General features: G+C 37.9%; 1 protein-coding gene across 2 annotated transcripts in view; it reads right to left on the bottom strand.

The window, feature by feature from the left end:
- The window catches only part of LNPEP (leucyl and cystinyl aminopeptidase), a 53,810-nt gene that overhangs the window by 6,567 nt on the left and 22,230 nt on the right, over positions 1 to 25,013 (bottom strand). For both annotated transcript variants that reach the window (XM_051777476.1, XM_051777478.1), the window contains 11 exons: positions 22,798 to 23,638; positions 20,572 to 20,710; positions 17,792 to 17,923; positions 15,094 to 15,214; positions 14,287 to 14,441; positions 13,842 to 13,955; positions 11,668 to 11,799; positions 8,954 to 9,085; positions 6,507 to 6,667; positions 2,747 to 2,835; positions 299 to 479 (listed from right to left, as the gene is read on the bottom strand). In XM_051777476.1, the coding sequence (XP_051633436.1) occupies positions 299 to 479; positions 2,747 to 2,835; positions 6,507 to 6,667; positions 8,954 to 9,085; positions 11,668 to 11,799; positions 13,842 to 13,955; positions 14,287 to 14,441; positions 15,094 to 15,214; positions 17,792 to 17,923; positions 20,572 to 20,710; positions 22,798 to 23,638 (2,197 nt within the window). The remainder of the gene's footprint in view (positions 1 to 298; positions 480 to 2,746; positions 2,836 to 6,506; positions 6,668 to 8,953; positions 9,086 to 11,667; positions 11,800 to 13,841; positions 13,956 to 14,286; positions 14,442 to 15,093; positions 15,215 to 17,791; positions 17,924 to 20,571; positions 20,711 to 22,797; positions 23,639 to 25,013) is intronic.

The raw sequence follows: 25,013 nt of genomic DNA, 5'->3' as shown, positions 1-25,013 counted from the left end.
TCAGTCACTAAAGAAAAGAGTGTCTTCCTGAAACAGAAGCTATCGTGTGGCTCTGTGTGATGCAAATCAATAGATCATGTTATAAAAACAGGCAGATAACATCTAGCACCAGTATGAAAGCACCAGTGAAAGAACTTGAAAAAAATAGTAGTGAATGGTGAACAGCTCCAACAAAGCTATCAAAGACTGAATTAAAACTTTTCTACAGCAGTTGTCTCCAGAAACTAAATATGATCTTCTTTGACTTCAAAAACCTTTAAACATATATTAAATATGTTTTCCAGTATGAAAATCTTACCCTGCAAGGCTGAAGATATTGTTGATCAGGTTGGCTCTGTCTTTAGGACTCAAAGCAGTGTGGTTTTGTTTCAACAGATCAATGAGTGTTTTCCAGTCTTCAGCATAGTGTACCATGTAATAGCCATTCATGTCCACATTGAATTTTATCCATTCCACCTCTTCTGGAAGTTCAATGACAGCTATAGGACAGAAAATCAATTAGCAGCAGAAACAAATATTTAACAATTGTTTGTTCAAATCCAAGTCTATGAAACAGACTAGATCCAGAGAGACAATAAATTCTTTTACACCCACTATTTCCCCCTACTATGAAGAAGGAACAGCCCATACAGAGGTTTCACAAGAAGGCTCAGAAATTCCAGGTTGTATTTCTTCCTCGTTCTTCCTACATGTTATTGAATGAACAGTATCACAGCCTGCCCTGTGTTGCATCCATGCAGGTAATTACTTAGTGCAGTAATTTTTCTCCTGTCCAGTCCTTCTTTCAAACAGCTCCATCTCTCTTATCCACTTTCATATATATACATAGGTATATATATATACACACACACACAAAGAGCAGTTACATGTATCATAAAAAGGGGTGCAGAAATGGAGATGGCCTTAAGTAGATGAAAGATCACACTCCAGTTTCTAAGTCAACTGGACAGAAAAAGAAAGGCTTTGGGAAAAGTTCTTCCTTTCAGTTGATTCCATAATGACCAACAAAACCATCAATTTGCACAGGACCTACAAGGCCTTTGAAATTTAGTTAATATTCTACCCCAAACTCTTTTGTGCATCTCTCCTACTGTCATATCCTCCACATCCAACTTTCTACAGTGAATGAGGAATTCATATGATGAACATGAGACTAGCAACAGGGCCATTTAAAGTGAAATAAAAATGATGAAATCAGGTTACTTACTTACTAGTTCTAATAAGATCAAGAACACATTCAATTAAAGAGTTTTGTTTTTCCATTTTGATAATTAGTGATTTTTTTTCCTAAAAACTCCATCTCGAACGAAAAAGAATAAGAATAGCTTGAAGACTTTGTAAAACCAATGTCAGAATGACATAAAGCAAAACTACTTACCTTATTTTTAGTATTTCTAATGTAATTTTAGGGGAGTGGCAGTTGGTAAAAATCAGTAAACAGTGAAAATGTCAAGATCAACTCTAAGAACTTGATTTAAAATTTGCGTAGTTTTATTTCAAAAATTAGAGGCGTGAAATAGGTTTATGAATTAAATATAACTCCCAGTTAAATGCACTGCCTAGTAACTTTAATGGCGCAGGGGAGAATGGTGGGGAGAGAAGAAAATACATCAGCATATGTAAGGTGATGAGTCAGACCAGCTTCAATCAAATGCAAAAACCTATGCAGGTCAGTGGAAAGGAATCACAGAATTACAGAACTGTTTGGGTTGCAAGAGACCTTAAAGATCATCTAGTTCCAACCCCCCTGACACAGGCAGGGACACCTTTCACTAGACAAGGTTGCTCAGAGCTGGTCTTGAACACTTCCAGGGATGGGGCATCCACAACTTCCCTGAACAACCTGTGCCACTGTCTCACCACCCTCAGAGTAAAGAATTTTTTTCCTAATAGCTAACCTAAATACACTCTCTTTCAGTTCAAAGCCATTTCCCCTTGTTCTGTCATTACAATGTAAATATTTCCCCATCTTTCTTGTAGGCACCCTTTAGGTCACAAAGCCTTCTCCTCTCCAGCCCGAACAACCCCAACCCTCTCAGCCTTTCCTCACATGAGAGTGCTCCAGCCCTCTGATCAACTTTGGGGCCCTCCTCAGGACTTGGTCCAACAGATCTATGTCCTTCTTGTGCTGAGGTCCTCAGCCAAGGTGATTTTAGCACTACACAAAAGTGCATAGTAACTGTTCATTTGGTAAGGAAAAAAAACAGGGCTGAATAAAAATAGTCTCATAGACCAGCAGTTTAGGATTCAAACTAATCACTGCACCAAAACCAGAGAGCATATGTGAAAAGATCTAAAGGTTTCAAATTCAACAACAGCATTCTCAAAATCCTCATCTGTTCCAGATACATTTTCTTACACAATTAAAGAAAATAAGTAGTATTTCAGTGGAACTTTATTTCCTTAAATTTCATCAAACTGGCAGAGCTACTTTCACATTACTTGCTCTCTAAAGGATGTAGAGTTTCAGAGATTTTCTGTATGCACTGTGATGAAAAGAGTACAGGCTTTTACAAATTTCAAACCTGTGTTTCTGTTCCAGTTGCTGTCATTTATTTGTACATATAATGCTATGGGGAATCAACTCTCTGATGATGACAACAGCAGCAGTGCCGACCTCCAGATCTTTGTAATTATTTTGTGCTCTCTATGTACTCACCTTCACACCTTATGTAAGGGTGTGCCCAGAAAAAACATAAATCTACAACACTTAAGGAGCTTGCTACCAAAGCTTTAAGTCACTTACCCGACTTTTGATCCAGTAAATATGCATTAGTACAATGGGTAAAGTTGCATTTACTAGTTATGTAAGTGAGAGGAATATGCCACAGATAACTGCAAAGGAAAACAAACATTTACTGACATATTATATACATATTATCTGTCTAGAAGGGCCTGTTTTTTTTTTTTAATTTAAGCATTTTTATATATAATACTAGAACCACTCTATGCTGTGTAAAATAATGAAGTATAAATCTCACTCATATAATCAGAATATGGTAAAAGAAAAAATGCACAGCATGTACAGCAATTATTTTTTTATTCCCATCATGTTGAGAAGTGGATAAATTTCATAGAATACCTTGGGCTGGAAGCAATCTTTTGTGGTCATCTAGTTCAGCTCCCCTGCAATGAGCAGGGACACCTGCAACTGGATCAGGTTGCTCAGAGCCCCATCCAGCCTGGCCCTGAATGTTTCCAGGGACAGGGCATCAATTGCGCCAGTGTTTCACCACTCTTATTGTAAAAATATTCTTCCTTATATCTGGTCTAAACTACCCTCTCTTAGTTTAAAACCATTAACCCTTGTCCTGTTGCTACAGGCCCTGCTAAAAAGTATGACCCCCATCTCTCCTTTAAGTACTGAAAGAATGCAGTGAGATCTCCCTGGAGCCTTCTGTTTTCCAGGTTGAACAGCCCAAACTCTCTGTCTGTCCTCAAAGAACAGGTGTTCCATGCATCTGATCATTTTCGTGGCCCTCCTCTGAACTCATTTCAACAGGTCCAACAAATCATTCCTTTGCTGAGGACCCCAGAGTTCCAGTGGGGTCTCATGAGAACAGAGGGGCAGAATCCCCTCCCTTGCCCTGCTGGCCACGCTCCTTTTGGATGCAGCCCAGGATACAACTGGCTTGTACAATTTGGCAGAGCCCATCCTCTCTGCAGGGCTGCTCTTCATCCCCCAGCCTGTACTGATACTGGGGGTTGCCCTGACCCAGGTGCACGGTGCTGCACCTGGTCTTGCTTAACCTACTAAATAAGTTTGCCAGTGATGCTAAATTGGGAGTAGTTGTTGACTCCTTCAAAGGCAGGGAGGTCCTGCAGAGAGACCTCGACAAACTGGAGGCCTGCGCAGGCACCAACTGTATGAAGTTTAACAACAAGTGCCAGATTCTGCACCTGGGATGAGGTAACTCTGTGTGTATGTACAGACTGGAGAACAAGATGCTGGAGAGCAGGGAAGCCACTCAAGGAGTGGCTACAGTCATTTCAATTCTTCAGCTTGGAGAAGAGGACACTGAGGGGAAACCTCACTGCAGTCTACAACTTCCTTGTGAGGGGAAGAGGAGGGGCAGGCACGGATCTCTTCTCTCTGGTGACCAGTGACAGGACCCGAGGGAATGGCCTGAAGTTGTGCCAGAGGATGTTTAGGTTGGATATTAGAAAGAGGTTCTTCACTCATAGTGTTGTTGTGCACTGGAATAGGCTCCCCAGGGAGCAGTCATGGCAGAGTTCTAGAAGCGTTTGGACAACGCTTTCAGGCACATGGTGTAAGATTCTTGGGGTTGTACTGTGCAGGGCCAGAAGCTAGGCTTTGATGATCTTTGTGAGTCCCTTCCAACTCAGGAGATTCTAGGACTCTATGACACCTCATGGACCCACTTCTTGAGCTTGTCCAATCCCTCTGGATGACACCCCTTCCCTCAGGCATGTCAACTGCACCACTCAGCTTGGTGTCATCTGCAAATCTGCTGAGGGTGCACTCGATCCCACTGTGCACATCACTGATGAAGATTGCAAATCACACCAGTCCCAATAAGGACCCCTGATGGACAGCACATTTCCTTGTACTTCTTTCTCAGTTCCAGCAGGCTAAGTAGCTTGTCCAAAATCATATGGACAGGAAATCTCTGGCTGTATCAGAAATTCATTTAGTATTATTTCCACCTCAGTCCAATGTTCTGTTTTCCTGAAATTTTACAAATTTTAATTAAAAAAAAAGTTGAAGTACTAGGCTCAAATTCCACATCATGGTAATATAAACCATAATTAATTGCATACCACAAAGGCTTTCTCTGAACTGCAAGCTGGAAGAATAAACGCTAAAGAGGATCAAAAAGATGATAACGACTTGGCTCTTTAGAGAAAACACTTTGAGTGGGATGAAAAAAGTTGCACATATTAATCTAACTTTGACAGGGACCCCTTCTGTGTATGCTTCACACGGAATGCTCTTCTTCAAAACCTTTTCATGCACGACCAAAATTGAGATCAACTGGAAAAGAAGAATTACCAAGCCTAACAATCCTTCTCTTCTTCCATTACTTTTCAACCACACATTGCTTTTCTTCCTTCACATCACAAAAATAAAGCCCTGTAACTTCCTACTTTTCAAGAGATAAATTTCCTTCACAGGCCTAGTTTTCTGCAAGATGATGTAAAGGACTCAGCTCCTGTTAAAACTTCAAACAGCTGAATAAAACGAGCAAAATCCTCAGAGAATTCACATTTACATATTTTAGTTTGTAAAATACTAAAACGCTGTTGAGATTCATAATGTAAGTTGTATTCGTAGCAAACTAAATTTAAAAATTAGCAACTGCCACATCTTTGCTTCTTCCTGTTGCCGGTGTATTTTGGTTCTGAAAAAAATCTCCGGAGCAGTTAATTAGGGGTGAGATAAGAAAGGGTTTATTTGCCAAGGCAGTAGGTGATATAGACGCGCGTGCCCGCCGTGCCCGAGAGGTTACATTTTATAACATTATCCATACAATCCCAGATGTGTCCACCCTTTGGCCCTTCCTCTGGACCGCCCCGGGCCCTCCCCCTGAGAATTGGGTCTGGGGTCTTTTTGGGACCACCTACTTCATTATCTTCAGCTTCATCAGAGTACAAAGGGTATATTGTTACCTAGTTTTTGACCGTACTCTGTGGTTTAGGCCCTGATACGCTGTTCTCCAAACAGTCTAGGCCTTTACCTTGACAAAAGACTAAACACTGTTACTGGATTCAGGGGTAGGTTGATATAGAAGGCATAGAATGGGGTAAGAGGGTTAGGGAATGTACAAACAAGGGAAAGGAACAAGGGACAGAGGGGTTTCTGCTTTTAAAACCTACCTATAAAATTTACAAGTCTTACAAATATTAGAAAAATAAAAAAAACCATTGGGGCTTAAGGCATCATTCAGTATTTGCATATGTACTTCCTTTTAGGTTTTGGTAAAATGGATATTGCCTCTGTTATATATTCAGTCATTTGTTGTCATGTGGTATTGACATCTTAAAATTTTGAAGCCAAGGCGGTTTTGATTCTAGCTTCTCTACCTTCTAACAAAGCCCAAGATGTACACTGAATTTTGGCAGGAAGAAGCAGAGGCTCTAAAGTAGGACATATGCATCTGTAACTTCTGTAAACTTCCGCAACTTGCCTTTCTTCACATTCTCGTTATTCACTCACAACTTCCTTAAATTAGAAGAAACCTTTACCAACGAGATCTGCGTTTTGGTATTAAGAGCCAACTCATTATATCAAGCTTAAAAGCTTCAGGAAAGGAAACTCAGATTACAAAGGATGTCACAGACTCTTACCAGCTGCTTGGGTGGAAATAGACATCAACCTTCAGGCAGGTATTAGATGTGTGAATTTCTGTGCCAAATTCTCTGTTACTACCTGCCTTCAAAGAAAACACTAAAACCCCTGAACACAAGCGAGACAGATGTACAAGATCTAAGACAGATATCTGCAGTTGCTTTTAATGGATAAAAGGTATTAAGAAGGTAATAACCTTGCATCTGATGTCCAATTTTCCGGTTCCACGCGATACAAGAATTTCTCTTGTTGTACAGAAACAGTCTTTCCCTTTCGGACAACCGTGACTAAAGGAAACCCTTTATGCAGAATCCAAGTCTTCATCATTTTTTTCACATCCAGCGTTCCATTGGTAATCTGTAAAAACAACCATAACGTAACAAGAAAATAGCAAATGGAGAACACTTTACTTCCTTCTTAACTTACCAATTAAGTTGTAGCGTGATTTTGCATCTGTAAACAACCAATTTGACAATGATCTTGTAAATTTCATAAGCAACAATTTAGGGGAGCAAGTGGTTTTTATTTTAAATTGAGGGGATCCTAGCCACACAGTGGAAAGACAGATTGGAAACATCAGGTAGGTTGAACTGGTATGTAATAAGAGTGGAGAGAGAGTGTCACAAAATAGAAAATTACAGTAAGCTCCCAAGCTCCCTCTTACTCTTCCTCATTCCTTATTGGTATGATGACATTATGTGAGTATTTCAGGTTGAAAAATCTTCTTTTAATTATGAAATGAATATTAGAATCTGAAATAAAGTGATGGCGTTTGTACCACAAAAACTACATATACTTTATAACTCTTTTTTTTTTTTTTCTTTTTTCCCCTCCCACTTACCAGCCTTTGAATAGCTTAACCTTCAGCCTCTTCTGATCTCCCCGGAACTGTTTGTCCTACAACATCCCCACTAAGGACAAGTACTTTATTATGTCTACATATCTCTTGATTAGCAGAGATCATCATACACCCAGAAAAAGATAGTACGTCCCCTAACATGCAAAAATGTGGTTTAGGCTGAGCTATCAGGAACATGGAAAATTAATATATCATTATTCAAGTTACATTTACCTTTTACCAACCTCTACTGTGTCTTTTTCTAGTTTACCTCATCAGCATCTTACTGCACACTGTTCTCTGTTCAAGCCAGGAATAACATGTAGAGTTCACCCTCATGGGAAAACACTATATTATTTATGTAAAGAATGGCTATAAACTTTAAATAGGAGTTTCGAATCCAGGGAAGCAACTCTCAGTCAAAAGCTTCAAATTTATAGAATTTGAGGACTACCTGTTTTTTTTTTATTTTCTACATACTCCCCCAAAACCACTCTTGGCTAAATCTTCTTTATCTTATTATCACAAGCTTTAATTATTACTACAATGTTACATTAATGTTACCCACTGTCCATTACCCAAAGACTGGCAGAAAGGTTTGTGTCTAATCTGTACAGAGACACGAATAAATCTCAAATTTGCTCCACTGAAATAATTCTATTCTCATACAGAATCCTTCTCGATCACCTGAAATTAAAGCAATTATTAGAAATTATAGGTTGATAGTTCATAGTAGCAAGAATTTATTGACAATAATTTATTTTACTGACACCTCTTCTTTGAACAGCAGCTTCTAACTCCAATGAAAGCAACACAAGAAATGGATTTCATTTTTTTTCCTTCCAGGCAAGGCATACAAAAGTTTCCCTGCCACATTACAGATTTTTCTTTTAGTGAGCATGCAGTTTTCTCATCTTCACTCCAACTATGATTGACAGGATTGCTTCTGTTCCATTTCCATACAGAAGGTTAAGACTTAAGAAGTGAATGTGCATTTTGCCGTGCGAAAAATTAATGCAAAAATTTATGTTCAAAGAAAATGACACTTCTACGGTTTGAATTTTCAAGCACATTCAGCCTAGGCATAATTAATGTGAGCAAAAGGGGAAAAGAGCCAGTCAATTTGCTGGATATCATAGATTTGTTTTTGTATTATCCAAGCTGATCCCTGGATCCTCCTTCTTTGCCCTCTCACTCCTGCTGTTTCTCTACCCTCCTTCCCCGCCCTCCCTCACTCCCACAGCCTTTGCTTTCTCCTTTGCCTTCTTGAGACCTACACACTCACTTATAATTTGAGAGCTGCTGAACTAAATTGTCCCCTGCAATCTGTTTTCCTACAATTCCAGCACCAGTTGCTGAAACTGAAGCTATCACTGAAACGAGGTTATACTAGCAGAGAGTAACCCAAGACCTTTGCAGAGGTTGGGTTCAGCTATTCCGTGAAAGCAAATTTTGTCCTGCATTTGATTATTTTCCTTCTGGTCTTAACACACTACCAGTGTAACTCTAGAGAAGACAGGTCCATACCAATGTGTCCACATACATGGATATGCATGGTAGTGCTTAGCCACTCAAAATGCTTTTTTGGGATGATACTCAGTGTAGTCCTAGCAGCTACAGGAATCTCCATATCTATATGACAGAACTTTGGAACAGGATAAGCAAAAACTTCAGAGTATTCACCTGCAGCCTATTACCCTATTTCTTTCATAAACAAGGAAATAAATAAAAATTAATGACGCTCTTAAAGAAATTAAAAAAAAAAAAAAAAAAAAAGAAAAGAACAGTGTGCCAAAGTTGGGTACCTCATTCATGCTGTCCCACAAGTCATCACTACGAGCAGTTCCATAGTTGTGATTATGCAAGTATACCTCAATACCAGCTCGGAAAACATCCTTTGTGAGATAATGCTTCAGCATCAAAATAAGTGAAGCCCCCTGCAGGGAGGACAAAAAAAGGAAAATGAATTGGCAAAGTTATAGAACCATCTAAAGCATATGCATATTATAGCTATTTCACAGTGGAAGAATAACTCAGAAGCTGGAGATTTTATTCCAAACAATATAATTTGAATAATTACCTTAAACTCAGTTGCTATTCTTTTCTATTTTGTTATTCTTCTAATATTTCATAAACTCCAAATACAGTTACCAAAAGACTAATACAGCTTGAAAATTTGTCCCAGCTGCTTTGGAAAAAAAATATTTTAAAGGTTCAAATTACAGTTATACAACAGGCTAGCAGAATCTGACATTTTTTCTATTTAACATCATCTGAAAAACATTGTCTTCTTACTAATGAGTCTCTTCTAACTGCCCTTTTTAATTACCAATACTCATCTATATGGTAAGAACAGCACTTGTGAGACAGTGTTTAACAGTCATATGATCTGCAGTTATACCAAAAGCCTGAAAGCACAGGAAAAAAATGAGATACACTTGGTAGGCTGGAATTGACTAGAGAAGGGAAAGTGCCTTCTGTCAGTGTTTAAATACAGCCATGTTTTGTAAAAAAAAATAAAAAGTAGTAACTGAGTAGTTTTAATATCAAAATGGCCATGAATGCTTCACAGTCACTACTAAGTAAATCTCCTGAGGACCTGCATACTGTACAACTGAGTGCAGATGAGAGACATACATTATGAATGGTTTAAAGGTGCACTTGATATTTTCAGAGTGGAATCTCACTATTGCTGAGAAAGGAACAAGAAATAAAGAAGATGATTTTAAAGAGATCACGTATTGTTTTCACATATTCCAAAATCAAGTTTTGGAATTTGAGTAACATCTTACTGGAAACTGAAGGCTGCCTGGTTATTCATTATCATCAAACTGCAGGAACAGCCACTACTGTACTTTTTAGTAATATGGTCATAATTTCCTCTTCTTCATGCATCCATACTTCAACTACAGCTCTGCCACTTTGTTTCTCTTACTGTCATATCCTTCCAAACACTCTGTTGTTGCAGGTGGATTTTATCCCACCCGTGGGTGCTAGATTTACTGACAGTCTGCAAAACAGCCAAGCTAAAAATAATACCCTGCAATAATTCCTATTCTAGACAATACAATGGAGAGGCCACCTACCAATCTGTGTCTGTTGGCAGGACAGTAAAACAAATTAAGTTGTACAATTCAGTAACAGACCACCCTTAGCTGATTAGGGACTAAATTGCAGGTGTCTTCTCACTCAAATTGCCAAGAGCTAAGCTACAAAAGCAGTGGAATATGAAGAGTGCATGCATGAATGAGAAGCTATGCAATGAAATCCTCTGAAACACAGAAAGCAGCGATGAAAACTCCATTTCTGACAAAGTAAGGGCAAAACCTCTTTTGGTTAGCTCTTAAACTCAAAGGTGTATATTGGTACAATTCTATTCAGAATGTGCACGTACTTATTAGTAGCAATAAACAAAACAATTCTCCAAATATAATGGCATACTAATTGACTGACACTCCAACCCAATCACTTGGGGAACATTTCCATTCAAATTACATAGAGAAGTTTCAATTGGGCCACCAGGTAAACTGAAAATCACACATCTCTGTTCTTGTAGTTCATTAAAAAGAGTCCAAAAGAAATGGAAGCACATCACTATTGTAGGTCTACTTGGCATCTCAGATTACTCAAGGATGCCAGACAACTTGTGTTGATCAGTTGAGACTTGCCAAAAGAAATCAGAGGAGACAAACCAAGACTGTCATGGGAACTGCATTCCACCAGGCAGAGGAAGAGACAGTATTTGATTATTTTCTAGTAAACAATAGCTGTCCCCATGGTTTCTAAATAAATCACAGTATAATACAGTGATGGAAAAAATGTCAGCTAATCAAAAACATACAGAAGGCTTTCCTCCAACGCTACCAAAATCATGGGATGCAGAATCTAAAACCTGAGACAGTGTGAATAAAAATTTTGCAAGTACAGGTATTTCTTCTCTTATGCATTTTTACGTGAGGCACTGTGAGGTTTTAATAACATAAGCCTCACACACAACCCTCACTAGACATTAGAAATATTCAACTGTCAGACAACTAGGACATGCAGTAAAATAATTTTATGTTTCAGAGGCAAGCCTCTGAAGTCTCTCAAATACTGAGACTTTTTTAAAGCAGGGAGAGTATAAGAAGGAGTGATTACTTCAACAAATGTTTTGTCGCTACTCTTTTCTTAAGCATTTGCTACAGTCTGCTATCGAAAAAAAGAATAAATGTCTAACTGGATATGTCACTTCACCCAGTGGATAAAGATACTTACATCTTCATGAGTATCATACTTTGTGCTGAAGCATTCACTAAGACGTTAAGTAAGAACACAAATACACACACATAATATTTTCCTAACTGAAAGCTATGTAGATGATCAGAAACATTACTGAGAAATCCTGCATTGTTTGTGTTAGGTGTAAATAACCCCCAAACATTTGCCAATACATGCCTGCTTGCTCATGATTCCACATTCATGTTTTCAATAGCTCAAACATAATTTTTCAAATGTTTCCAAATATTTTTACAGTTACCTTGATATAAGAAAGTGCATCAAACATTTCTTCTATTTGCTCTGAAGACTGAACAGCAGAAGAGACTGGATGTGAAGAATTCAAAGAATCCTTCATCATAGCCTTGAAAATTAAATTAAGGAAATCTTCATCCTAGAAGAGAAACACTAATAAGTGTTTAGGAAGCAGGAGCTCACATGGTAAGCAGGAAAGTAAAAGTTGTCTCTGCGTTGCTCTTCCATTGCTCTATGCAGCAACAGAATTGTCAGGGGTAGCATTTATACAATCTACTCTTTCCCTGCCATATTTTAAGAGTAGAATCTCACCTTCGAGTTTGCATCATTATCCCTTAAGCTCCTGTCTCAGATAAATGCATCATTGGCACTAGACAAAAAAACTACGCCTTCTAAGTAAGTGTGTGTCACATTTCAGATTTGGCTCACCAGTGTTTTCAGTTCATTTACAGGACACAGGGAATACAAAAGCATGACTTTAGTATCCTTTCAGCATGAAGTCTAGGGAAATTACTCACTACAGTGATGTCTGTGAGAATGTAAACAGCACCTTATCTAGTGATTACCAAGGTCTCTTACTTCTTTTCTTCTAGAATGAAGATAATTGAATTTTATTTTTACATTGGTACCAGAACAAGAAAATCCCAAACACTGTAAACAAGCTGACTGTACCCATATTAGTTGTCCTTAATCCATTTCATTTCATCAAGATGAGCAAACAATTCTCTATGCAGTAGAGAGTTACAAAAAATTAAAAAGAAAAAAAGTTAAAAAATTTAAAACCTGTGTGAAACACAATAAAAATTAAAGTTGAAAACTTGAAAGCTATTCTTGAATGGAGAAATTCTGGGTGATTTTTTTTTTTCCTTACCAAAACACATTTTGGCACCATCAAGTGGTGCAATGAGATATTGGTGAAGGCACCTTGTCAGGCACCTTTCAGAATGAAGTATGCAGGTGTTAGATGTGTCCCTGTTGAAATGGGATGCTAGTTTTGTGTCCTGCCCTCAGCACATATGCACTCAACAAGTAGAATACCTATATAAGCATACTTTTAAGTGACAATCAAACTGAACAACCAAGCCAGGCCAAATGAAAAACTTTTGAAACACCCAGTGCTGAGAAAGAGTTCTACTGAACTGTATTAGCAACCCAAGTTTCTTAACACTAACAAAGTGATTTAAGAAATCAAAAATCACACTTATTCTGAATGCTGAGAAGGACACAATCCATCGAGCAGGAAACAGTCAGTACACATCAGGTGTTTAATCCCATGACTAATGCAAATCACACAAACACACCCAGAAGTTGATTTCAGGCCTCAGGTATGTCCTCTTCTAGGAGATACCTTTAGTCAAAATGCAAAATTAGTCTTTCCACTACCCCCTCCATTTAGTTCCACTAATCTTTATTTCTCTAGGATTCTCGGCGACAGGAATGGTTTATAACAACAGTTGTTATTACTTCCTTGGAGAAGAAAGGTCAAGTTTGAATCCATCATGTTTTCCAGAGTCTGAAAATCTAGGTCATTTAGTACCTGAATGAGTTTTTAAATAATCACTATCCTATTATATAAAAAATATTCTACCTGTCAGCCATATAGGTAACAGAAGTGCCTATGGGAGCAGTGCTTTGTACTACTAAGTGTAAGTCAACTTTGTCAGAATTTTCTGGGGGGGACCATTTGATACTTTACTACCAGGTCCACTGACTTGTGAAACCCAAACTGATTCAGACAAAAGCAAGTACGACAATGATGGAAAGGCAGGAGTTACTCCAGGTATATTTAGTAACCTAAAGCCTCTTAAGTCTATCAGGAAAAGTAGAGGCAGACAGACTCGGTCAACAACACGTTTGGACTTATTTATTAAAAATTTTAAGTTATAATGTGATATACAGACACCCACACCTTTTAACACCTGTTATTTTGTGCAGAATGCTTTAACCTACACTAAGCAGTAGACTCCAACATAGACTACTAGCAAAATAAAGCAAAAATATTAAATAATCACAAAAACAATGTATCCTTCTCGAAGCCACTTTCACCATAATGAGAGTGCCAAAGCAAAGATGTAGCACGATCCCAATGGTGCCCACAGTGAATGTAAGTATCAATGCTTTATAGGCAGCATTAAAAACAGATAACAGTGAAGGTAAAGTATAGTTACAGAAAGTACTTACTGAATGTAATTCTGGAAAAATCTCCTCCATGGCAAAGTATTCCATGAAAGTGGCAAATCCCTCATTCAGCCAGAGATCATTCCACCATTCCATAGTTACTAGATTGCCAAACCACTATGAAAGACCAAAACCACCGTTATTTTCTTAGAATTAAAATCAAACGAGTATACTAACGCTCCATCCATCCTCTGCCTTATCTTGTGGTAAAATCAAGTTCAGTCAAAACCACCGTAACGTTTCTGCAGGCACAACTCCCCAAGTACGTCACGGTGGTTGCACTCTGCCTGTCGTGCTGTAGAAAATACAGCTGCAGGTTTTCTGAACAGACGCAGTGCACAACCCAGTCACAGTCAGGGGAGGGGTGAATTTAAGGACAGGATTGCACTTTAAAAAATAAAACAAACAAACAAAAAAGGAGAAAACAGTAACCTTCCCAGTCTAGTACCTGATGGGCAAGCTCGTGCGCTATCACTGCAGTTATTAACTTCTTGTCCCTTGCTGAAGAAGTGTTATTGTCAAACAAGAGTGTTGTTTCTCGGAAGGTGATCAAGCCCCAGTTTTCCATTGCACCGGACTGAAAATCAGGAATTGCTACCAGATCTGGAAAGGATTTGAAAGAAGCTTTTGAAAACTGCTTGTTAAAGCAATCCTGTCCTTCGAGCCTACCTATTATATTACACAATCAATAAAAACCTCATTTTTTAAACCCTGTGGTGTGAACATACACTCACTACTCAAGCAAAAAGCCTGAGATTAATAACCCTGTTTCTCTAGTAGTACTCTGACACAAGAAACTTAAAGCACTCCAGAGACACTCCCTATGGATCCTGCATGAACAGAAGTAACAAGGAAATGGGGTGGCCCCTACTGAAAGTAGTGTCCTAGAAAATTATATTTCGCTATCTTTCCAGTCAAACTAATGCATGCAAAGAAGTCAGGCTGCAGATCTTGCACTTTAGAACATGGTTCACAGACTGAGAATTATCTCACTACCAAGTTAAATTCACGCAGAATTATTTATTTGATGCTGTTTATGTACAAATTTAAGCAATCTGGTTCCAAAAGCTCACAAAAACTTTCCAAGTTGGGACTCGCTTAATACTTGCACTCAGTCAAACACGTAATGATTTTTTAAAATTATTTTAATAATTTCATAGTTGTAACACTTTTGGGGTTTTTTTAATGAAAATTCCCGTGCATTTTTCAAGTTAGGGTTTCTTCTTATGTTTAAAAAAAGTTCAGAAAAACTTACCTAATTTTTCAAGAGGGTATTTCATTAAAAAGTACTTCTGATAAAATTCCAGAAGTTTCACTGCTGTGTCTAGGGCATACCCAACTTGGTTCAGATGCTGCGGTACGGCATAGACAGATACCTAGTCCAAACAGAGAAAATATTTTGAAACATATAGCTACAGAAGATTTGGAATTGAAGGAGGAGCTGGAAGGAGTTCCTGAAACAGGCAGGACACAGTTTTGGCAGTACACTCATAAATAAACTGTCAATAAAAAGCTAATTTTTATTGATAGAGCTTATTAACTAGCCAAAATACAGGCACAGTGTCTAACTGACCAATGTGTATGCAAGAACAATTCACACACAATTTACTCAGAGTATCCCAGAATGCCCAAATAAGGAATAATATAATCCTAGAAAAGTCCTAGAGAATCAGACAAAGGATGTAACTCAAACAAACAGGATGCAAACTAAACTCTGCCTACCCAAATAAGATAAAGAACAAACGTTACAGTTTTTGGTGGCGAAACACTATGACGCTGTGCCTGCTCAAGAACTGAGGTCAAGATGTCAAAAGAAGATGCAGAAGGACCAAAAAAGGACTTCCAACAAGGGTGTGACTATGTAAAGCAAGCTAATGAATATTTATTAAGTAAGTGAGAGTATCTAATGACTATGTAAACAGTATGGGTAATAAAAAGCCCTATCTGTCTGTCATTTGGCATGTTCAGTTAGAGGAGCTGTCCTCTGAACATCCAGCATGCTGAATAAAGAATGCCCTTTTTAACACCTACAGACTGGGGTTAAGAAGTTTGTCTCTGCTGCTTTTCAGTATCACCATCATTATGATAACGCTGGTGCAATCTGCCAGAAATTCTCTCAAGAAATAATAACTGGCATAAAGCTCCATTTCCCTATCTAAGGTAGGGTCACATCAGACACGATGTAAGAAGCATTCATAAAAACTGAGAGGTTATAGACTCCCTCTATTCATGTTGAATTGTCTGTATCAAGAAAACAACTTTGATTGGGTTACAGGTAGATTGAGGTTTAGGACACCCTCTCATACACAAACGCAAAACTATGTGGAGATCAATTTTCCAGTTTCATTTTAAAAAAAAGTCCCTCTCACTGTGCTACAAATTAGTAAACAAATGACATTTCAAATAGATGGATAAGGTGACCTTTTGATTTTTGAGTTTGAATGAAGCACAGACAAGTAAGAATCTAGTCTACTGTTCCTGGAGTACAAAAGTATTATTAGCTGCACATATTAAGCTCAAAACCAAAGTATAAAAAATCCCCAGGATCTTGTGGAGTTGAGAAAAGCAACTTTACTTCAACTCCAAGCTGTCTTAGAGCATTCATGATAATAAACTTACTCCATGTGAACTGCTTAGTTCAAACGCTTTGAATCTCCCAGGGACAAACTGCTAGAAGCATCTTGAGTCTGTATTTCATGGGAAATGTCATTATATGCTTCCTTTTTACTGAATTCCTTGGCCTACTAGACACTGCTGGCAACAGAAAAACCCACTAGCTAGACTCTGGTATGATCATTTTTATTCTCCCTTCAAGTTGGCAAGCACTCTTAAGAAGCTAAAAATATTAATAAATAAAAATAATAGTAAATAAGTAAGTAAATAATTTTTTTAAAAGTAATAAGTATTTTTAATAAGCTAAAAAGTTTTTTGCCTCAAAGAACTGGTTAAATGGTTTTACCAGAACACAGTTCAAATACAGACCTGAACAGTAGCCACAAGGGGGAAAAAAAGAAAATTAAACAGTCTGTTCCATTCAGCTGTATACAGAAATATTTGTCTAAATGAGAATCAAAGCCTATTGTCTAGCATCTTTACTTGTGTATATAGGATTAAAGTAAGGGCTTCTTCTTCTGCAGTGCTACTAGCACTATTTCCTCTGGCTCTTTCTAGGTACATAATGACATTTCACCACAAAGGGAAAGTTCCTGCTAGAGAGTCATGAAAGTTATTGCTGTCATGAAACTTCTGCACTTTCTAAAACAAGATGAAGAAGCAACTCCTAATATTACCATGTTTTTTCTTTAGCTACTCTAATCGCACACGTTGTAGAAACAGGTCACATCCTTGCAAAGCACAAAGATCAAACAGGACCAACTGTTTGATTTTTTTTGAACCTTTGGAAAAACAAAACCTTCACAATGAAGTAATTGCATTTAAGTAACTAAATGCAGATTTAAAATCAGCCTAAATTTGCTTTACTGCAGGGCATGGGTTTCTTAAGGTAGGTTATCTTTGCTGGTACAGAGAATACTTGCGACACTGCTTTAAACCACGTGTAGGTGTTCCTGTAAACTGTAATGTTTCTTTACATCCTCAGAACAACTCTTGGCTTGCGTGACATTACTGCTCACAGATGAAGCAGCGAAACAAAGAGTTTAAAGTTTCCAGCTCTAAAAGCTCTCAGGAATTTTACATTTTGTAAATTTCCCCCCGTTAACAAGACCTGATGCTGAGCCCCTTGCTGTAAAAATATTCACAGCCTGATATAAGCCCTGAACTCAGTTCAACTTACAATATATGGCTTTTGTTCCCTACCTATAATGAGTAAAATAAAACCAAGAAAAATGTAAATTTAAAAGAGACAGAGTTTGCTTGTTGGTTTGGGAATCTTCTGTTTTGTTTTGGTAGGCTGGTTGGGCAGGTGACACAGAAAAAGTGAAACTAACACATACCAGACTCCCATTAGTTTCCTGACTGATGTTTTTCAAGTCTGCAACAACAAAAGCTACTAGATAGGTGCTCATCTTCAAACTCACAAAAAACTCATCTTGAACAATTCCATTTGTCACAGGAGTAGTGGATTTCTGCGGGTGAAATTAAATATTATTAATGCAGGCAAAAGAACACTAAGACATGCAAGGAATCAATGTTAAGTAATTCATGTTAGGAACAATTTACAGGCAAATTTACACAAATATCTTCGTATTTTGGTTATATTTCAGTGGGACAGATGATACTTAAAACAGTCTAACAAACTTAAGAAGAAAATAAACATTTAAGCCTACCCAAAAATTATTTGTCAAGCTTTATTAGGTAGTATTACCAAACAACTACATTGTTGGAATAAAAATCCATCTAATTTAATTCACACTTAACAGTCCCAGTATAATCCAAAGTCAGTATAAAGACTAGCATTAACTCAAGGCAGTTCTAGGCTAGATCAGAGACATAGTTCAGAATAGCCTACTAAAAATACTGGTATTGCATGAGATACATATTTGTCTCTTCTTAGAAGTCTCTTCAAAACTAGGTAACCAGAGACATTCATTATTTAAAACAGAGCAAAATACCCCTCACATTCACTCTTAAAAATTGAAAGAAATTGCATTTAAAAAAATGGGAAAAATCTACGATTCCAGTTAGTTGAAAGCAAAAACATGCCCACTTTAAACATACACAGTCAAAAGTAACTGAGTGGTCAGTCTTCTGAAGTAAGACACCACAGTGTACCTCAAATTACTTTTGGTACACAGGTTTTCTTTAATATTAGTCATAGAAAAGTATGCTATATGCCTTAAAGTACTTTTCTATATATTCCTTCACAAACATAAAATAGAAAACAAAGCAAAATGTTTGAAATCACTGTAGTGCAGAATAGTAGAGGTGTGGAGAGAGAGATGGTAGTTCATAAACTGTGAGACTTCATAAATTATTTTGTTTTCAGAAACCACAAGCGTAAAAAAACTGGTAACAATAACCTTAGTTTTAGACAAGATCATTTGAAACCAAACAATGATTTAATATCTAAATGCTACTGAAAATTTAACTGTCAGCCTTAAAGAGGAATAGATTTTCAAGTCTGAATGTACAATCAATATAATCATCTAATCTGACCATTGCATATGAATAGAATGCCATCTTTGAATTCCTCTACTAAATTCATAAATTTCTGCCTTTATTGCAGCTTTGGCATCATAAGGAGGTAACACACTGTTTAAGAAAATCTGCTGCAGCTGCAGATTAACTGGTTCAAAAAATCAGTTATCCTCATTTTAAAAAAAAAGAAACAAAACCAACCAACCAAACCCACAAAAGGTAACACCACAAGCCCAAACCACACAGTTTACTTCTAGCCTTAATGTGTCAGCCACTATACATTGCCTTGTTAGTGATGTACATGCTAGCTGACAGGGCCTGCTTCTGATATCTCTTGCTCATATAGGTATTGACCATTATCTCAGAATGTCTGCTATAAACATGCAGCAATGGTAAACCATCATTTACTTTCTGCACATGAAGGACTATGCAAGCTGTTGAAAGATGCCTTAGGCACTTGTCCAGCTCCTAGCAGAAGAGAATGAGCGAGCACTCTTCCTTGTTTTACATAAAATACAAGAGTGGTCCACCAGAATCTCAGTGAAGAAAAGAACAGCAAATAAAGTGCTCTTAGCTCTGGATGCAAACTAAAGTGCTGCAACTCTGTTAAAGTAATTCTAAAGTATCAACACAAATCCAGGAACATAAACATTTGTGCACTGTGAAAAGATATTATTCCATAAGGTTGCAACCATTAGGTGGGTTTTCAAAAACCAGGTAGCTGCATCAGCACCTGAGCTTTAGACAACTTTCTGGAGCACAAGTGTACATGCATGCCCCACCAACAACAGGGGTGTAATTTTTTTCATTATGGGTTAGATCAATGTCAGCATTGAGTTTCTGTTGGGTGATAAACTGTGGTAATGTTTTGATGAGAGAGGACCTAGTTCACACAGACTAGAAAGTGTTAGTCTTGCTGGTCTGTTTGAATAAATTAGGCTTCTATAAAGGCTTGTCCAAAGGCTTAATGGCATAAAACAGCATCATAAAATTCAGATATGCTCTTACAAGATTTTACCTGAAAAGATCTAACTGAAGGAATTTCAGATCCCTCAATCTGGAGTTGACTCTGTATTCACACCTCACTTCCCCTTGTTTAGGCACAGAAGCATGACCTTCAAGATCAGGCATATCTTTCACAGAGTTGGTGCTAGTTACACAAACTACTGGTAAAGATAGTTAGAAGGACAGAAAACTTGAAAGGAAATCTTAAGGCAGTTGAGACCAACGTCACCACCAACAAAACTCCTGCAAAATAATCACTCATTTAATTTCAGCAGGAATCCCTCAGCCATTTAACTGTTCGACAGTAACATCCTACACTGTGCACTGCATTGAACAGTTGTTTTCTTCAGAAAGTTCACGCTTTTGAAATTGGAATAAAACATCTGTTTCTCAGTCATACACTTTATAGCTTATCCACTCAAGTCTCAGAATCACAGAATGTTCTGAGTTGGAAAGGACCCACAAGGATCATCAAGTCCCAACTCTTAAGTGAATGGTCCATACAGGAGACTGAACCCATGACCTTGGCGTTATTAGTCAATCCTCTGGACATTAATGCAATAAAAACACAATCAAAAGCAGTTAAACCTAAGCAGCAGCTCTACTAGAATTCCTCTACAAAAGCATGTACCTTTGGCATATTTGACAGAGTGGAAAGGTTCTCATCTCTTTTGATCTTGACTAAAAAAGTAGCTTTAAATGCAGGTTCATCAAAGCATGGAAAAGCAGACCTTGCTGCCAGAGGCTCAAACTGAGTTGCTGCAAACCACCTAATGGGAAGAGTAGAGAAGAGCAAAATAAGAAATATGGAAAGGACAAACGTAGTTTATTTAAGATAAAATAGTAATTTCTCTCCTGAACCTTCTGAGAGCTTGTTGTCGAAGTAGCATTTTGAATAGTAAATTACAAGGTTGGTCCAGCCAGAATAAACGTTTCATTAACAGATTTTTTAAAACTCAATACTGTATTTATTTGAGGAGTAATCTTGCTTGGCTGATTTTTGCTTTCTGAACAAAGGAAAATACATTTGGAATAACACAATTACAGAACAATCACCAAAATACAAGCCAGCCAGTTTCCAGAAAGGAGGAACAAAAAGGAGATTGAAAAATGAAGTCAGAGGGCATGCCCACTAAACAACAGTTTTGAAACCTCAGCAGTAGATAGGACTACAAGGAAGCTTTTTCATCTAATTGCCATGCCATTTCCTGCAGATGTTCCCACAGCTCAACCAAATGTGTATGCCTGCTCCCTGTGCTGGCTAGGAGATGGATTCTGTCTAAGTTCATGCACTGTCTTGTCTCCCATCCAACAGTCAGTCATATCACAAGAAGACTTCTCAGAAGTGTACCTTACTAGTGTAGTATTTTTACACTAACTAGCTGCAGAAACTACGGCTTTTGATAGAGAGCATCTCTGACTTCTGCACCTGCAAGAGAACAACAGGAGTTCAACAAGAAGCTTACTAATTGAAGTTGTGTATCTACTGGAGCTAGACAGTGGAGAGAGTAGTGGTTCAGACTGCTTTTTTTTTTTTGCCCTTTTTGTTTTGTTACCCTACTGCCAAGTTACCCACAAGTTTTTTGGGGGTTTATTTGTTCCACACCATGACTCCAATATTTTTGGACATACAACTTTTCTGAGAAGGCACGCTGCTGACAATTCATAAGACTAAACTCCATGCCTGCTTTCAACTTCTCACTCTTCTCTTCCTCCTGACAAGTTGGTGGAGTTTTACCCCATGATTTTACAGAAGAAAAACAAATAATAAAGAACCATTCCGCAAAAAATTATAAATACGGCCCAACTTATTAATTTTTTATTTTGCTTCTGGCAACAGTGAGCTATTTTGCCATTTTATATTTTTTTTATATTTTTGTGACAGTATAAAACATCTTCAAAATAAAGTAAAACTAAACTAGAAGAAAATACATTTTCCAGCAAAATCAGCTTGACAGCTTGACTTTTATACGGAAAATACAGTAACAACAGAGGTTGTCAGAATAGTCTGCATTTGTAAAAGCACAGACATCAGGCACAAAGAGACAATGCCTCTGCAAACAGAAGAGGCAGGTAAGGCAACGGCAGTGATGACATCAGCAAAGAGTTATCTGAAAAGGGTTTACTGAAAAGCATACAGGTTAAAACATGTGCTACATCCTCTTCCTGAACACAGGTAGGTAGCATTGGACCGAAGGGGGACAGAAACTCAAGAACAAACTTACAGGTCATATTTTTTCCTCTGTGATCACACATTCTCTTTCTACTACAGTAAATACAAGAAGAAAAGAAAATTTCAACTACATCAGGCTAGAAAAAAACCCACAGTTTCAGGAAGAGGCCAATGAATGTTACGTTTCCCTGGACTTTGCCCGACTGCCATGACTTTTCAAATATGATTGAGAGAGGCTTGGCAACAACATCTGCCAGTTCCCCTAGCACTGTGCAATGCATCTCACTGAGGTCCACGGACTTAAGTGTTCTGGTTCCTCCAACAGTCTTGAGCCTGATCTCCTTCTGTAATGATGGGACTTTGTTACCCTTGTTTGTGTCTTGAGACTCAAGGACTTGAGAGATGTGGGAAGAATTTCCAAAGAGAAAAACTGAAAATTAAACAAACCAAAAGCCACACTACGACTACCTACAACCCCTGCACTGCACTACGTTCCACTGTAGGAGAGGCTGCCCTGACTTAATGAACTCACCTATGAAAGACTTTTTTCAGGTGGATTATAAAGATTGATTTTTCTCAATAGGAATAAGTTGTAGAAAATGTCCGACAAAAACCCAAACCCTTTTTGTCACCAAAGCACAGCCTAGAAGGGACAGAAGAGAGAAGCTGTATTTGTGGGCATACCTTTGCTTGGAATTCTCATCCTTGTAAGAAATTTTGTAAAAGCCATAGTAGGTGTCCGACAGATTAGATGAATATTCTATGTCGATAGTATAATTCTGTCCTACAAGGAGAGCCTCTGGAGTCATGACTGCAATCTGATCATGCAATGGATATTCCAGGAATTCAACTGGCTTTGCTTGATGCCCTTGTGCTGAAGTAATGGTTGCCTTGGTGATATTAAGTCCTGAGCTGTGAAGTACAATCTTCTGAGTTACCCGGAGGATGCTGACCACTATTCTTACAGAGCCTGCAAATTTCAAAGTAGTTAGGTTTGGCTGCAAGACAAGATCATAATGCAGTGGTACAACATCAGTAGGAAGCCTAATTTTTGCCCATGGAAATACTTTTCCATTGGTTGCCAAAGGGTATATTAGTTCCATTGTGTGATTTTTTTTATGGCAGCCTTCTTTGGTAAAGGTACATTTGGGAAGAAGATAAATCACTATTACTAAGCAAACTGCAATCACAAAAACAACTGTGCAAACCACCATGGTCCTCACAGAGGGCACTGAGCATGATCCATTTGGATTTTGTCTATATGTAGACATGTTATGCTGCAGATCTGAGCTTCTGTTCATGAAGGACATCCCCAGCAGTTTTGCTGATGACCCATAATCCTCTTCATCATCGTCCATTTCATGCTCTCCAAGGCCACGCACCAAGAGACGGGAGCTCCTTGGTTCATATTCCACTTCATCGGGCTCCAGGGGATGTAAACAAGGCTCTTTTGCCAAGTCAACCACATCGGGCTCCTCTTCAAACATACTGTTTTCAATCATATTCCTGGGTAACTGAATTCGATCTGAAAAAGAAATCACCACATACATTACATCACAGACAAAAGGCTTGAGCATAATACCTCAAAGATACTTTACCGAATTACAGAATGGGAAACACTTTTACAGCACATACCACCAAGACCTCTTCAATTTTCTCTCCTAGGTTTGTTTCCAGGAAATACTTCTGTGCCTTTCTGCCTACTGTAATTTTGCTTTCAGTACCTTCAAAAGGATGCTTCCCTTGTGCATGATCGCAAATGTTTTGCACCACAACTGGAGATCATTTAAACCAATGCACAACTCACTGATGTTACTGTCTTGGCTGCATTTCCTCTGCCCCAGTAACCTATATTTGGTATTTGACTCAATTATCTGAGCTAGATTATTTTTTATGTTGCAGGGTAAAGCACAGCAGCCAACATAGTCCTAGAGGTGCTTCTGAATATACTAGTTACTAAGTTCTTCAGCAGAGGAGAAAATCTGCCAGTGTGTTGGCAGCCACACAAATAAAATATCCATTTGACATTTTTAAACTTCATTTTTCACACACATCCCCAAAATTATAAAAATGTATTTCTCACATAAAAATAGCAGTATAAAAATTATAGTTCAAATTGATCTTCATATAAGATCTAGCTTGTACAGTGCTTTAAACTGTCCATGCAACTAAGAAGGCAAATCAGTGCCAATCAAACTGCTGGCCTCCATAAAATTTGTCCTTAATAGATAATGTATCACTGAACATAAGTGAGGAATTGAAATTCATACCAAATTCTAAAAGCATCAGATACTCTCATATTCTGCATGTAGTTATATTTTAATGAAAATTCTGATCATACCTGTAACTGTTTATGTAAAAGTTTATCTTTCAGCTAACCTGCTCAGTGGAAAGTGGAAAAAAAATAAAAACACTGTTGGAGAGAATTTTATATAGGGAATGGGACATGGACATCCAAAAGTAGCTAACGTAGCAGCAAGGAACTTTGTTTTCATATTGTATTTAATCCAAATCACCATAAACAACACAGAAAAGATGCTGATTGGCTTTTCTTATGACACCATGGAGTTGACTAGAAAGCAAAACAATTCAAATGGAAAAGCTATCTACATGGAGATTTCTTTCCCAAAAGCTCAAGAAATCACACTATCAACTTTTTAGGGCCTTGAAATTAATTTGAATTATTCTCCTGTCACAGTTCTATCTAAGGGACTAGACAAAACTTTTGTGCAACTGCAAGGCTTCAGAAATTAAACTAATCTTTCAGACATGTAGGTCTACTGCCAAGTGAACAACTATCCCTTTGCACCCCTATCTTCCATATTTTGTGTTTTCAGAATGAAAAAGCTAAATTTTTCTTTGGATCTAAACATACTGAAAGTGGGTTTACTTTTATTAAT

Source organism: Manacus candei, unplaced genomic scaffold, assembly GCF_025592945.1.
Source record: "Manacus candei isolate 608988 ecotype Guabito, Panama unplaced genomic scaffold, ASM2559294v1 h1tg000010l, whole genome shotgun sequence".
In the NCBI taxonomy this organism is placed as follows: Eukaryota; Metazoa; Chordata; class Aves; order Passeriformes; family Pipridae; genus Manacus; species Manacus candei.
This window is presented reverse-complemented; position numbering and strand designations above follow the sequence as displayed.